Source organism: Panicum virgatum, chromosome 3N (genome assembly GCF_016808335.1).
Source record: "Panicum virgatum strain AP13 chromosome 3N, P.virgatum_v5, whole genome shotgun sequence".
In the NCBI taxonomy this organism is placed as follows: domain Eukaryota; kingdom Viridiplantae; phylum Streptophyta; class Magnoliopsida; order Poales; family Poaceae; genus Panicum; species Panicum virgatum.
In genome coordinates this window covers 43783089-43799497 of record NC_053147.1, presented here as the reverse complement: position 1 = coordinate 43799497, position 16409 = coordinate 43783089, and the positions used below count along the sequence as shown (strand labels likewise).

Here is a 16409-nt window from a genome sequence, read left to right as displayed (position 1 = left end):
ATGATTGGTCGCCACACCCTCAACTAGCTCGAGGCGCTCCCTGCTGGCTCCATCAATAGTTGGTAGGATCTCTGCAGTGCCTTCGTCCAGTATTACTAGGCGTCCTGCCCGGGTCCCAAAACCAGATGGGATCTGGCAAGCGTCATCCAGCAACCTGACAAGTCCCTCCGCAACTACATCAAGAGGTACTTCGCTAACTGTAATACCATTACGGTGGTTGATGACAGCGATGTTATCCACCACTTCCACAAAGGCCTCCATTGCATCGACCTATGGAGGAAGATGTTCGAGAGCAACCCCAAGACCGTGGGCGACATGATGACGGTCGTCAACAAGCACGCCGACATGGAAGAAGCCGAGCGGGCCCACCGCCGGCACAAGACCAAGAATGACTACTCCGAGCGTCCCCCTCAGCGGGACAATCGCTTGGAACGCCGATGCGACGATCGCCCACCTCGTCAGAGGAAGAAACACGACCGCGCTGAGTTGTCCAAGAACCGAGACCGCAAGTGTGGCCCTGAGAACACCATCGCTGTTGCTGAAAGGTCCTAGTTCCGCTTCACCCTCAACCAAGTGGACCTGGACCGACTCCTGGATGGCAAGTGTCCTTGGCACAAGGATGCAAACCACACTGCCCGGGAGTGCCGAGCACTCTCCAATGGCGTCATCAAGGATGACGACTCCAAGCGACCGTACCGTGACGACCGCGACAGGCCGAGTGGTTCCAGAACCACTCGGGCGCGCCCACGGAGGCGCAACTCGGCCAGGCGTGATGACGATGAGCAGAGGGAAGATTCCCTAGGGAACTTCCAGGAAGAAGACAGGGCCGTCAACTTCATATCTGGCGGCCCCAGCAAGCCATCATGCCGACGCAAGCTCAAGCTGGATGATCGTGAAGTCAACCTGGTGTTCAAACACCGGGTTGAACCCCTGCGGTGGTTGGAGACGCCAATCAACTTCAACTGCCGCGATCACTGGGTCCACCTGCCCAGGCCGGGTGCCTACCCCCTCGTGGTCAGCCCGGTGGGGAGCCACGTCCGCCTGGCCAAAGTACTCGTCGACGGTGGCAGCGCCCTCGACATCATCTTCGCCAGCACATTGGTGAGCATGCACTATGACATGACCTCCCTGGTCCCCTCTGACCAGGCCTTCTATGGCATCATCCCTGGAGCCGGGTCGACTCCGGTCGGCCGAGCCACCTTGCTGGTCACCTTCAGCACCCGCGACAACTACCGCACCGAGTACGTCAACTTTGAGGTCGCCGAGTTCGAGACCTCCTACCACGCCATCCTGGGAAGACCCTCCCTCGCCAAGTTCATGGCGATCCCCAACCACACGTATCTTCTCCTGAAGATGCCAACTCCAAAGGGGGTCCTCTCGGTCTATAGAGATCTGCAGACCTCCTACGTGTGTGAGGCCAAGAACATCGAGCTCTCCGACACCTTGGAACGATCCAGGAACTCGGTTCTTGTTGCCCAGGCAGCAAAGAACCTCTTGGCGGTCCAGCAGCAGATCCTCGCCAAGGAGTCGACTTTCGAGTCGCAGCTCGAGCCAGCCGTGGCGACGAAGACCATCATCCTCCAGGACGATGAGCCGCACAAGACCGCCGTGATCGGGGCCAGCCTCGAGCCGGCGTAGGAAGGCGCGCTCACCACCTTCCTCCGGGAGAATTGGGACATCTTCGCATGGAAGCCATCTGACATGCCCAGAGTCCCAAGGGAGGAGGCTGAGCACTCCTTAGATCTGGACACAAAGGCGAGACCCATCAAGCAACGGCTCCGCCGCTTCGCGTAGGATCGAAAGGAGGCTATTAGGTTAGAAGTAACCCAGCTCCTCACCGCCGGTTTTATCAGAGAAGTCGCACACCCAGATTAGCTGGCAAACCCAGTCCTTGTAAAAAAGAAAAATGGTGAATGGGGAGTGTGTGTTGACTATACTGATGTCAACAAACACTGCCCTATGGACCCCTTTCCTCTACCACGCATCGATCAGGTTGTTGACTTGACGACCGGGTGCGTTCTCCTCTCTTTTCTTGATTGTTACTCAGGGTACCATCAGATAGCCCTTAAGGAGTTGGATTAAGAGAAGACGTCCTTCGTCACCCCTTTCGGGGCCTACTGCTACAACACCATGATGTTCGGCCTCAAGAATGTTGGTGCCACCTTCCAGAAGGCCATTCAGAGATGCCTCCAGGGGCAGATCAGGCGCAAGGCCGAAGCCTATGTCGATGACATCGTCATCAAGACAAAACGTAATGATCAGTTCATTACGGATCTCTCCGAGACATTTGAAAATCTCAAGAAATTCAAATGGAAGCTCAACCCGACCAAGTGTGTGTTTGGTGTCCCGTCCGGAAAACTACTCGACTTCATAGTCAGTATCCAGGGCATCGAAGCCAACCCCACCAAAGTCAATGCCATCAGGTTCATGAAGCCTCCCAGGAGCAAAAAGGACCTGATGAAGCTCACAGGGTGCAAGGCTGCCTTGAGTGGGTTCATAACCCGACTCGGCGACAGAGACATACCCTTCTTCAAAGTTCTCCGGAACTCCGACAAGTTCGAGTGGAACAATGATGCTTCCAAAGCATTCCAGGAGCTCAAGGATTTTCTTACCTCGCGACCTGTCCTAACAGCACCAGAAGATGGGGAAGTCCTCCTCCTGTACATCGCCGCCACCACCAACGTTGTAAGCACTGTGTTGGATGTCGAGCGAAACAAGCCGGGTCACGTCTACAAGGTGCAGCGACCGGTCTACTTCATCAGTGAAGTACTCGACGAGTCCAAGGCACGCTACCCACAAGTGCAGAAGCTGTTGTACACCATCCTCATCATGTCAAGAAAGCTTCAGCACTACTTCCGGGCCCACAAGATCAAGGTGGCCTCATCCTATCCACTCGGCGACATCCTGCACAACAAGGATGCCAAAGGCTGAGTCGTCAAATGGTCGGTGGAACTCGGTGAATTCACGATTGAGTTCACGCCACGATCCACCATCAAGTCTCAAGCGTTGGCTGACTTCATCGCTGAGTGGACCGAGATCCAAGATCCTCCACCCAACACCAGATCCGAGCACTGGATCATGTACTTCGATGGCGCCCTCAACCGTGAAGGAGCTGGCGCTGGAGTCCTCTTCATCTCCCCAAAAGGTGAACAATTCAAATATGTCCTCCAGTTACTTTCCAAGGCTGCCAACAACGCTGCTGAGTATGAAGCTCTCATTCACGGTCTTCGGATCGCCGTTACACTCGGCATGAAGCGTCTGTTGGCTTATTGTGACTCCAAAGTCGTCATACAGCAAGTCAACAAAGATTGAGAGTGCACCAAGGAGAAGATGGATGCCTACTGCAGGGAGGTCAGGAAGCTCGAAGCTAAGTTCTATGGTCTGGAGTTCCATCACGTCCCCAGGGACGACAACATGGTGGCTGATGCTCTATCCAAGCTCGGATCCAAGCGATCCATTGTACCACCCGGCGTGTTCGTTCAAGCACTCAATAGCCCTATGGTCAAAATGGAAGAGGAACCTCCTACAAAGCCTGACTTGGTACCGGCCATAGGGCAGCAGGTCCTGACTCTTGACACTGACTAGCGCTCCCCAATCATTGACTTCATCAAGAACAACAAAAGCTATCCAAAGGGAAAGGAGCATGAGAAGCTTGCTCGCCAGTCACGCAACTACGTCGTCATAGGAGCCGAGCTGTTCAGACACTCGGCATCCTCAGGAACCATGTGCAAATGCATTACACAGGATGAAGGAGTCCGACTCCTTAGCGATATCCACTCGGGTATCTGTGGCAACCACGCCAGCGCCTCTACCCTTGTGGGGAAAGCCTTTCGATCAGGCTTCTACTAGCTCACGGCCCTGGCCGATGCCCGAAATATCGTCAGGCGATGTCCCGAGTGCCAGTTCTTCTCCAAGCAGCAGCACATCTTGGCTCAGGCCCTACGGACTATACCGCCTTCCTGGCCATTCACTTGTTGGGGACTCGATTCGGTGGGACCCTTAAAGACAGCCGTTGGCGGATACAACCACATCTCCATGGCGATCGATAAGTTCACAAAATTGATCGAAGTCAAGCCAGTGATAGCTACTATAGCAGCCAAAGCAGCCGAGTTCATCGAGAAGATATCACACCGATTCGGGGTGCCTAACCGGATCATCACCGATCTGGGTACTTCGTTCACGGGCTCCGAGTTCTGGGACTATTGCCAAGAAAGCTGCATTGACATTTACTACGCCTCCGTAGTGCACCCCAGGTGTAATGGCCAAGTCGAAAGGGCCAACGGCTTGATCATCCAGGGGCTCAAGGCCAGAATTTTCGATCTGATCAAAAAGTATGGCACAAAGTGGCTCCAAGAACTACCCAGAGTAGTTTGGGGGCTCCGCACACAGAGAAGCCGGGCTACCGGTTGTTCGCCATTCTTCATGGTGTACGGTTCTGAAGCAATCTTGCCATCGGACATAGCTTTTGGTGCTCCGCGCATCCAGAACTACGACAAAAACAAAGCCAAAGTGACTCGACGCACCGACATCGACTCGGCAGAGGTGCACCGCTTGAAGGCCTCCATACAGCATGCGAGATATGAGCGGCAGCTCTGGCGCTATCATGATCGCAACGTCCACGAGCGCGACTTCAACATCGGCGACCTGGTTCTACGACGAATCCAGTCGACCACCGGCGCTCACAAGCTATCCTCCCTATGGGAAGGGCCATTTTTAGTCAGTGGGATAGTGGTTCCTGGAACCTACCACCTACATAGGCCAGACGGCACAGACGTGGGCAACCCATGAAATATCGAGCACCTATGACGCTTCTATCCGTATAAGCATAAGAAAATGCAAAGCTATGTACCCATCTACTCATTTAATAAAGTCTGTCGCATTTGATACATCATATTCTACTTATTCTCGTTCTTTACCGAGTCGTTTTCAATACGCTCGGGGGCTGCATCTCGGCCACCCACCCAGCCCCCATTCGGAGTTCGACCAGTCGGACATGAACAACCCGGTTTGCTTTTACTGAACATAGCCGAGTACGTTCAAGAACCAAACTGTGTTACCCTAATCCACCGCGCATATTGATGATCTGCTCTCAAGCGCTATCAAAAAGGGCTCAGAGTTCGCTTTCCACCTACTCGGCAAATTCAAAAAAGGACTCGGACCGTGGGCATAATGTGACACTTCAGGTGTCTAACTGTAAAATTAAAGTCAAATGTGTGAACTTTGTGTTCATTATTGTTTGATAGTTAAAAATTTTTAGTGCAAAAGCAGGGGTATTTTGGTAATTATGAAAAATTACAAGTCCATGTTTGCAAAAAGTTTTGACATAGGGAGTAATTTTAACTTTGTGAAGGGCTTTCTTGCAAATGTGCTAGTACTTATTACTTTGGTAGCCTTATTGCATTTTAGCCCAAAAGTGTTATAATTTTGCTATCAAAAATATTTTTCCTTAATGGACTAAAGTTCTTTTGCATTTTTGAAAATATCTTCCAATCCTTTGATCTAGTGAAAATTTGCATAACTTGAAAGTTGTAGATCTTGAAAAATTGAACTTTCATGTTGGGCACTTTTTCATTTGAGCCCTAGTTCAGTGGCAAATTTTAGTTTACATTCAACCCCTAGACTTTTAGCAAATTATAGACCAGTCCCTCACTTCATCTCCTACCTCCAGCTTTGCTGGAGCTTCGGTGCCGCCGCCGCTGCCGGTTTATCCCGCCCACCGGCTGCCCGCACCTCCGATTGGAGCGCCGCTAAGCTTCCCTGGTTTCCCCTGGTCCCACTCCTCTCCTCATGGTGCCTCCCCTTCTCTCCACTACGCGCCGCGCCGCCGCCGCCTCTATTTTGGATTCCGGCAAGCTCGGCCGCCCCTGGAACCGCCTTTCCGAGCCACCTCGCCGCCCCACACGTCAAGCGCGAGTGCCGCCACTTCTCGAACTGCCTTTGTTTGGCCTCCATGCCCCACGCCATGCTGCCCCGAGGCTCCTCTGCTCGACACCTCGACAGCCGCCCATGGAGAAGCTCGCGCCGTCGCCAAATTCACCTCTCCTCGGTCAAGTTCATCCCCGGGACTCCTTGGCTTGCTTATCCCTTCTATTCTGGGCCTATAAATAGCCCTGGCCGGTCCCTATCGCTGGCAACTCTCACCGCCGAACTCTTCTCCAACTCCGGCGAGCCCTGTCCGTCGTGGACCCGCCGCCACCGACCCACGCCGACCTCCACAACCCCCTGGTTAGCTTCGCATTGACCCCGTGAAGCTAACCCACCACCTCTCACCGCCGTTCCCTTGCCGGAACACCGCCGCCGTCGAGCACCCCCGCCGCCACACTCTGCTCTTCGCCGACGAGCCCCCTCCGGCCATCCCGTGCCCCACCCAAACCCTCCATCAGGTGCGCCTTGAGCCTCTCATGCTCCTTGGCCCCTTGGCCCTCGCCGCCGGCGACACTCCTCGCCGAAATCTGGCCGGTCAAACCCCTCCCCCATCTTTGACCTTGGCCAAGGACCCAATTGCAATGTTTCAAAACTTTCCAAGGTCTTTTCTACAAAAGAAACAATCCCTTTTCAAGTTTTTTAGAACTTTGAAAATTCCTAGGAAATTGTAGAAAAATTAGAAAAATGCCAAATCAATTTTGTTGTGTTTCTTGTGATTAGCTCTACAAGTTGATGTTATGTGTTTGATTTGAATCCTTGTGTAGCTAGTTCTAAAAATAGGGTTAAATTCTAGCTCTTTATTTATATCTTATGCTCTAGGATTGCTTTTCTTGTGAGCCTTGAGTCATGTGTTCTTTAGAGTATGTCTAGCTTTATGTAATTTTTTTAGACCCATTAGCTTGTGCTTTTAAAAATTTTCTTTACTTTATTTTGCTTATGTCCTTAAATATTTATTTCAATCCTTCCTATGGATTATTCAAAAACCTTTCTTCATGTTATTTTATGTAGTTAAAGTACTTGACATGGATCATCTAGATTGTTTGATTGAGTGAATTCACAACTTTTTAGTGAAGGAAAACTATACTCAAGTATAGTACCTTACTATTTTCCAACTATTGCATTTCATATAGAAGTCACCCCGTTAGCAGACGGAACATACGAGCTCATTCAGGAACCAAACGGGGATATTTCCGAAGCTCAGGCCAACGTTGTTGAATTAACTGAAGTCCCGAACTCTGATTCGGAAAAACCAAAGTCTACTGACTCTATAGACACCACTACAGGCAAGACCCAATGCATAATCCTATTATTTTAAATTATGCAATTTATTACTTTTTACTTGTGCATTTAATTTTTGGAGTTGAATGAAAACCTTAGATGCATAATTCTAGGTACCTGTTGATTGAACACTAGAACTGAGTTCGCTTAGATGCTATGCTAATAGGACAGGTAAAAGTCGAGTGATTACCTGTCATTCGCGAGATTTATAGGAGTTGATTGTTTACATTCTTCCAATCACTATAAGGACCATGGACGGATTTGGTTTCAAGTTTCATAATCCGTCTATGTTGGTAAATTACTAAGGCCGCAGTGTGTAGTAGCAGTGGTTAAGCATTTGAAAGTACTAGCCACATGCCGTAAATATGGTACGCGGTAAGCCTAGTAACTAATCGGCCCGGCAAATGGACATACCTTCCACTCTCTCTTAGAGATAGGAAGTTAAGTTTATGTTGCAACACCACAACTACAAAGATGTGGTGGTTCTCTGTAGTCAGGGCGAGTGGCCCTGATCCATGAATCAGAAAGAGAAGCAAAAGGTTGCTTGGGAGTGACTCGACATTAATCCAAGCGTGTGTGCTAGGTTTATCCTTGCAAGGTTGGAAATTCGATTCAGAATCGTCCGTTTCTCGCGGAATTTGAGACTGCTTGATCCCTTTGCTACATAGAGTAAGAAGTGGAACAATGATGATTCCAAATATGGTTGGATGAAAATAATTCCTCTACCATGTTTGTATAGATAGGTGCACACCTAGAATGGTTAATACAACTAGAATTTGAAAGCTAAAATTTAACTTAAGGACATACTCTTTGTGGCTTTTCAGCAAAAGAAAACCCAGAACCTTTCTAAGCCTAGCATGTCTAGATATGGGCTACTGTATACCCTTAATCGGATCAGTCTTGCTGAGTATTAGTATACTCAGTCTGGTTGGTGACTCTATTTTTAGGGATGACTTTGGAAGATCCAAACACTAGTTTGACTTGGCCTAGCGTTTTACCTTCTGGTTGGTCTATGGAATGGGAAGCAACTTCGACCAGCAATGACTCGGATGAATGATGTCATGCTCGGGCTTACCATGGCATCTACCCTACTATGTTGGTGCATAGTTGTGCTTTAATTTCCGCTTCAAAACTTCTAAAGTAAGGATAGCTTACTTTTATCTCTTTTCTTCTAAATAATTTGTAAAAGCTAGACTTGTAGTTTACTAGCTTCAAAACTCTAATGTAAATTATACCTCTTATCTATGTGATGTAAAATATTGTGGAATATTGTATCTCTGACTCGCTTTCGTGCGGGACGTATACTTGTGTTACGATCAGATATTCAGTGGTTTTATCGGGATGTTACCCGACAGACCAATAATTATACCGGTTAAGGTGCGCTTAGATGTTTAGGGTACTCTAGCTGGTGTAATTCAGAGTGGTTCTGCCACAGCTGGTATTAGAGCAGGCAAGTGTACACTTGATGGTACAACAAACCTTAGAAAGGTTTTTAATAAAGGATGTGCTCAACAAAGTGTTTACAAAACTGTGTTGGACTCGTTAAGGATTGTGCTTAGATCGTAAAGCCCTAGGGTGATGATCTTATGGGTATTATAAGGTGGATATCAGTTATATATATATATGTTTCTGCAGGTATACTAACCATAGTTCGATAGGTTAAGAGCGGTTAGGATCTGTCGGCTAGATAAATATAGAGAGAGACGTATCTATGCCACCGAAACTAACCATGTAAGACCAAATGTATTTGGTAGTTATTTTTAGTTGTGAGGGTGATAGAACATGAATGCATTGTTTAAAGTTGAATGCTTTGCTTCTTATTCAAGTTAGTAATGCTTGAACATCTTTTAAGGATTCCTAGAGTATTTATCTTGATTGATTGGTTAGTGAGATTTTGGTGAGTGCTTTGTTCCAAAACTTAGATTTAGTAGACCTTAGGAGAGGTAAACTACTTGTGCTTAGATTGAGTTTTTGCACCCTTGATCTTTTGTTCAAGGAATGTTCAAGTGATCAACCAGCTTTGTTTATAGTTTGATCATTCTTGATTCCTTTGAAACTTTATATTTCAATGAATCATATCCTACAGTTTTTGTGTCCCTTTTTGACGACATCTTACCATTTGAATTTTGTTTCAGATGGCTGATGTTCCGGGCACTTCTCTGGATGGTGCGGGCATACCCACACTAACGGACCCCACTGGGAGGGTTTTCCTCGTCTTCTATGGGAATCTCTCCAGCTCTTTTGTAACACACAGCCGCCATAGTATGAATGCATCACATACACAGCGGAAAGAGTTACCCATTGTACTGTGAAGATGACCATACCACAGCACCCTTTTCGAGCTCACTGGAAGCCCATAGAGTTTGAGGTATTTGGGTACCGCTTCGCTGACACTATCGAAGCTGCAGCTTTAGAGGCTATTACTATCTTTTGCAAGCAGCATCCCAATGAAGTGGCAGAGTACCCTATCGGCCTTTTCCCCACCACAGACTACCACGACCCTGAGTGGTCTTTTAGGGTGGAGCACTGTGCACACCTACTTGGGGACTCAGTGGGAGATATGATGCGTATGATGGTCAGATTTATGAACGCCCAGCTTCGCCATCAGGAGTTACAGCGTCACGGTATTATCCACTTGTATAGTGAGGCACAAGTTACCCATAGCTAGCTGGACATGCAAATCACTCAGGTGGGAGAGCTTCAGGCAGTAGTTACCGCCCAGGACGAGGTGATAGTTCAACGTGAGGAGACGATAGCCCACCGAGAGGACCAAATTATTGAAAGCGATGCCATTATCAGTCTGCGCAACATAGTGATCGAGTTCCTTCAGAAATAGGTTCAGGACCTCACTTCGGACTCATGAGAAGAACTATCCTACTCATGATCTTGAGTTAGCAGCAGTTATCCATGCTCTCAAGATATGGAGGCATCATCTTATGGGAACGCATTGCAATATTTATACTGACCATAAGAGTCTCAAGTACATCATCACACAAGCTAATCTGAACATGAGACAAAGACGATGGCTAGAGCTCATCAAGGACTATAATATTGAAGTACATTATCATTCTGGCAAAGCAAATGTGGTTGCAGATGCACTCAGTCGCAAGTCACATTGCCATTGTGCGGAGGCAGAATTATTCATCGAGACTCTATGCAATGAAACGAGGAAATTGAACCTAGAAATGGTTCCACAAGGGAGTTTGAATCACATAGCAATGGAGTCCACACTTCAATATAGTATTATCTTGGCACAATTACATGATGAAGGTATCAAAATTATAAAGCAAAAGTTGGCCCAGGGCGAAGAAAAATACAAGTGTTTTCATATGGACCATAAGGGAGTTTTATGGTTTGACAATCGTATTGTGGTTCCCAAAGACCATCAACTCCGAAGACAAATTCTTGATGAAATACACCTTTCAAAGTTCTCCATTCATCCCGATAGCACAAAAACATACCAAGATCTTAGACAGAATTATTGGTGGACTAGAATGAAGAGGGAAATAGCCAAGTATGTTACCGAGTGTGATGTTTGCCAGAGGATTAAAGCAGTCATCTCAAGGTAGCGGGCACACTTCAACCCCTACCAATTCCATCTTGGAAATGGGAGGACATTAGTATGGACTTCATCGTCGGCTTACCCAACACATCCCAGAAGCATGACTCAATATGGGTGATCATTGATAGATTGACCAAGACTGCTCATTTTCTCCCAGTGCATACTTCTTACTCCACTAAAAAGTATGCAGAAATATATCTTGATCAAATAATTCGCCGCCATGGTGTACCCAAAACGATCATATCTCATCTTGGATCATAGTTTTTTGCACGTTTCTGGGAGCAACTACAGGCTTCTCTTGGAACTAAGTTGATTCGTAGTGAGGATGATGGTCCGCGCATTGAGCCCTTCCTTTTAGAGCATATCAAAGGACTCTCGGCCATCATGAGTCGTGAATGGTTGGCAGAAGTAGAGTTATCCACCAAGGTAGCCCGAATCATTGCCCCATCTGATGTTGTACCTTGCGTCCTTAAAGAAACCATCTTAGAGGCTCACTACTGTTCGGCCGTTGGGATAAGTATTATTCCAAAAATCCTAGCTGAAATGCTTTGCCCCAACGAGTCTGTGATCCTATCTCATAAGCTTTTAAAAATTCCTTCGTGAGTCTTGAAAGCTATGGGATCATAAGGTCTATTCCTTTGTGCATAAGAGATTCTGAGTATCGTCTAGATTTTCATATCTATGACATCTCAGAAATGTCCCTCTTGATTGGTTTACCCTTAGGGACACTCTTTCAGGAAAGACCAAAACAGGGTCTCTTGAATGTGAAATTGGGAAGTTCTCCTATTGCTGTCCCACTTTCATGCTCAAATAATGCGATAATGGAGCCTAAACCTAACGAGACACCATGTAGAATGTCATGATGGCTTACCTAGAAAACATGGCCGAACCAGCTCTAGACGTTGAAAACTTCATTGAAGAAGAAGAAGAGCTGGCAGAACCCATTGGGCTAGATCAAACCGAGGTGCCATCAGAACCCTCAATCGAGCTCAAACCCCTTCCTTCCAGCCTAAGATATGTCTTTCTAGATGATAACCGTGAAACCCCTGTCATCATAAGCGACAAAGCTCTCCCAAGAAGAAACCCAAAAACTTGTCGCCGTCCTAGAAAGACACAAAGCGGCCATAGGCTACTCGCTTCAAGACCTCAAAGGGATTAGTCCCACTCTTTGCACTCATAGAATCCCTATCGATCCTGATTCTTCACTATCGAGGGAACCACAAAGAAGACTTAACAATGCTATGCGCGAGGTTGTTAAGAAAGAGGTCATGAAACTCTTGCACGCCGAGATTATCTATCCCGTGCCGCATAGCGAGTGGGTCAGCCCGGTCCAGGTCGTACCAAAGAAAGGAGGTATGACAGTCGTTGAGAATGAAAAGAATGAATTTATCTGTCAACGGACTGTCACGGGGTGGCGGATGTGTATAGATTACCGGAAACTCAACAAGGCCACTAAGAAGGATCATTTCCCGTTGCCGTTCATTGACGAAATGTTAGAACGCCTCGCGAACCATTCCTTCTTTTGTTTCCTTGATGGGTACTCTGGGTATCATCAAATCCCGATCCACCCTGACAACCAAAGTAAGACTACATTTACATGCCCATATGGAACATACGCATACTGATGCATGTCGTTCAGATTATGCAATGCTCCAACTTCCTTCCAATGGTGTATGATGTCTATCTTCTCTGACATGATCGAGAAAATCATGGAGGTGTTCGTGGACAATTTTACCGTCTATGGCAAAACCTTCACAGATTGTCTGGAGAATTTAGAAAAAGTCTTACAACGGTGCGAAGAAAAGCACTTAGTATTGAATTGGGAGAAATGCCATTTCATGGTTCAGGAAGGGATAGTGCTTGGATACAAGGTGTTCACTCATGGGATAGAGGTGGACAAAGCAAAGATTGAGGTCATTGAACAACTTCCACCTCCCATGAATCTGAAAGGCATTCATAGCTTTTTAGGCCATGCAGGGTTCTATAGGTGTTTCATCAAAGACTTTCCTCAAATCGCTAGACCCATGACAAGCCTGTTGGCTAAATATGCACCTTTCATCTTTAACAATGAGTGCCATGAAGCCTTTCAAATCTTGAAAAAGGCACTCATTACAGACCCAATCATCCAGCCGCCTGATTGGAAGTTGCCCTTTGAAATCATGTGCGATGCTAGCGACTTTGCTGTCGGGGCCGTTTTGGGCCAAACAAAGGATAAAAAACATTATGCTATATCCTACGCTAGCAAAACTTTAACCGGGGCACAGCTGAACTATACCACAACTGAGAAAGTGTTGCTGGAAGTGGTCTTTGCAATAGACAAGTTTAGATCTTACTTAGTGAGGGCAAAGGTAATTGTTTATACAGACCATGCTGCACTCAAATACCTCCTCACTAAGAAAGACACTAAACCTCGGCTCATCCGATGGATTCTTCTACTCCAGGAGTTTGACATAGAAATAAGAGATAAGAAAGGAGTAGAGAACTCGGTAGCCGATCACTTGTCTAGGCTTCATCATAGAGACACACATGAGTTACCCATTAACGATTATCTTAGGGACGACACTCTCCTCAAGGTTACAGACTCGAATCCGTGGTATGCAAATATCGTCAACTATATGGTTGCAGGATATGTTGCACCAGGGGAGGACAAGAGAAAACTCAAGCATCTAAGCCGTTCCCACCAGAGGGACGACCCGTACCTCTATCGAGTCTGTGCCGATGGGCTATTGAGGAGATGTGTCCCAACTGCTGAAGCCACAAAGATCATAGAAAGATGTCATGCATCGCCCTATGGAGGACACTACGAAGCATTCCGTACACACGCCAAGATCTGGCAGAGCAGATTCTTCTGGCCAAGGATGTATCAAGATGCAAAGGAATTTGTTAGAAGATGTGCTAGATGCCAGAAACATGGAAGCATTAATGCACGGGATGCAATGCCGCTCATGAACAACCTCCAAGTGGAGTTGTTTGACATCTGGGGGATAGACTTCATGGGTCCATTCCCAAAGTCTGGAGATGCTGAATATATTTTGGTAGCAGTGGACTATGTGTCCAAGTGGGTCGAAGCACTTCCCTGCCGATCTAACGATGCCAAGCACTCCAAAAAAAATGTTCCAAGAAGTGATATTCCCAAGATTTGGAACACCCCGAATGGTCATAAGTGACGGAGGGTCACACTTCATCGACAAGACCTTTCGGCAGTTTCTGGCCGGACATGGAGTTAAGCGCAATGTTCCAACTCCATACCATCCCCAAACAAACGGTCAAGCTGAAACATCAAACAAACAGATAAAGAACATTCTGTAGAAGACCGTGGATGAGATGGGGAAGAATTGGAAGAACAAGCTGCATGATGCACTATGGGCATACCGAACAGCTTACAAGACGCCCATAGGCATGTCGCCATACCAGCTGGTATATGGAAAAACATGCCATCTACCTGTGGAGTTGGAGTTCAGAGCCCATTGGGCCATCAAGAAGTGGAATATGGACCTCCACCTAGCTGGAAGGAAGAGACAAATGCAAATATCTGAGCTAGAGGAATGGAGAGAAAAAGCATACCACAGCTCCAAGATCTACAAAGAAAGAACAAAGAGGTGGCATGACAAGAGAATCAAACACAAAGTGTTCAAACCAGGAGATAAGGTTTTCATGTTCAATTCAAGGGTGAAACTCTTCGGTCATGGAAAACTTCGTAGTAAATGGGAAGGGCCATTCAAGGTGATCGAGACCTCTTCACATGGTGCCATCACGCTCCAAAGTGATGACGGTAATATATTCAAGGTAAATGGCCAACGTTTAAAATTTTTCCTTGAACCAGAAAAGATAAAAGAAATTGACACGATTGAATTTCTGCATTTTAATGATTCAATCTAAAATATTCAATCTTGTCTAAAAAAACTAATAATAATGAAATAATAAAAAAATAATAAAATTTGAGAATAATTTGTTAGTCTAATAAATTTGACTCTCTGGTGTTTCCACCAGAAGAGTCCCTGTTATTTTCACTTGTTTTTGTCTTTGAATAAAAAGCAGATATAGCTCCAAAGAAGTGTGGGGGTGTGCAACACCTCCACTGAAGAACAAAAGGCACCGAACCACATCATGAACTGGTGGAGGAGCATGTACACAACTTGGTTTGATCATTTTCTTCCCACCTTTTCATATGCATGCTCCTTATTCTATACTAAAAAGAACCAAAGTCCACACATAGATTTAAAATCTTTAAGTAAATTTGGATATAGCTCTTTAAGTATGGACTGCATAAATTTTGTTCCTTTCATATCCTTAGTGTTTGTGGGAAAATAACATATAGGAAAAACATATTGCCTAAGTTGTTGTGAAGTGAGATATGGCTTTGGCATGGCAATCCATCCTTTTCTATTCAAAGTACTTGGAGAGTTTTCTTTTGCTAAAATAAAAAAATCCATAGTCTCACATACTCCTCAAGGGTAATAGAAATTCCTACCAAGGCCAAATATCATGTTACATTTTGAAACCCTTCTACTTTTGCTGCTTGTTATTGCATTGAGCTTTGTCAAGCTTTGTTGACCCATGTCAAGAAATTTATCATGCTTTTAAAACCAAGATCACATACATGCCACCAAATATTTGCACTACTCCTACACTGGGAGTAGGCGCAAGACATACATTCCACTTTGGATCCACCAAAAAAAAATGTTCTACTCCTACACCGGTTGTGAACAAAAATATCTTGGTTAGGCTCTACCAAAATAAATGCTCCAAATACTTTTGATCTCTCTCTCTCTCTCTCAAAAGTTTTGTAGTGAAAAGATACATGAGGCTATCATAAAAGAAAGTGATGAAAGAAAAAGTGAGACATAAAAAAAATGGGAAAGAAATAAAAGATAGCCCATGTTATCACAAAAGGTTTCTTCAAAGGTCTAAATAAAGAGAGAGATGTGTTTCAAAGAGCATAATAGAATTAGGATAGCCTCTATATATCCACACACTTGCACATCTTGGTTTTATGATATTTTTCTCCATGGATCCATTGTTTGACTTAGCAAAATATGCAATGAAAGTATGCCTTCAAGGTTTCCCTACCTGAGCCCCACATAAGCTTTTTAGAAGTAGGAAGAAAAGGAATGGCAAAACTCAAAATGACTTGGTAAGGAAACAAACACTTGAGTGATTTGATAGTACCATTTGAGGAGTGCATGTGAACTATGCTTTATTTCAAAAAAAAATCTCCAAGTTACTAAGATGCAAAAATGGAATGAGATGGCTATGTTTCTGAGCTGTTCCATTTCTCAACTGCCTAAGAAGATATGTTAGCCACTCCACATATCCCACAGGTATGAGGTATGTTTTGGGATAATCTTTATGACAGTTCCACATCTTGAATTGCTATGTTTATGTTTACTTTATCTTCAACCTTTGCTCGAGACTAGCAAAGATCCAAGTGTGGGGGAACTTGTTGACGGTCATTATCGCATAAAATTTGACCACCAAAGTGAACTAAAATGACAACATTCCATGTCACATCATAACAAAAATATTAATTATCTAACGAGTTCCACGAGTTTTGGTGGTTTGAGATGTTTTGCAGGATTATGCCCAGAATATGCAAGAATCAACACTAAATGGAGCATCTACAAGGATGGTGAAACATGGATAT

General features: G+C 45.7%; 2 protein-coding genes across 2 annotated transcripts; both read left to right on the top strand.

Annotated features, from left to right (window-relative positions):
- Positions 1 to 4035: 4035 nt before the first annotated feature.
- LOC120667816 lies at positions 4036 to 4788 on the top strand. The gene has a single exon (XM_039947811.1). The coding sequence runs from the start codon at positions 4036 to 4038 to the stop codon at positions 4786 to 4788; it is 753 nt and encodes a 250-aa protein (XP_039803745.1).
- A 9301-nt stretch (positions 4789 to 14089) lies between these two features.
- LOC120667815 lies at positions 14090 to 14809 on the top strand. Its single transcript, XM_039947808.1, has 2 exons — positions 14090 to 14551; positions 14804 to 14809. The coding sequence occupies exons 1-2, from the start codon at positions 14090 to 14092 to the stop codon at positions 14807 to 14809; spliced, it is 468 nt and encodes a 155-aa protein (XP_039803742.1).
- Positions 14810 to 16409: the final 1600 nt, after the last annotated feature.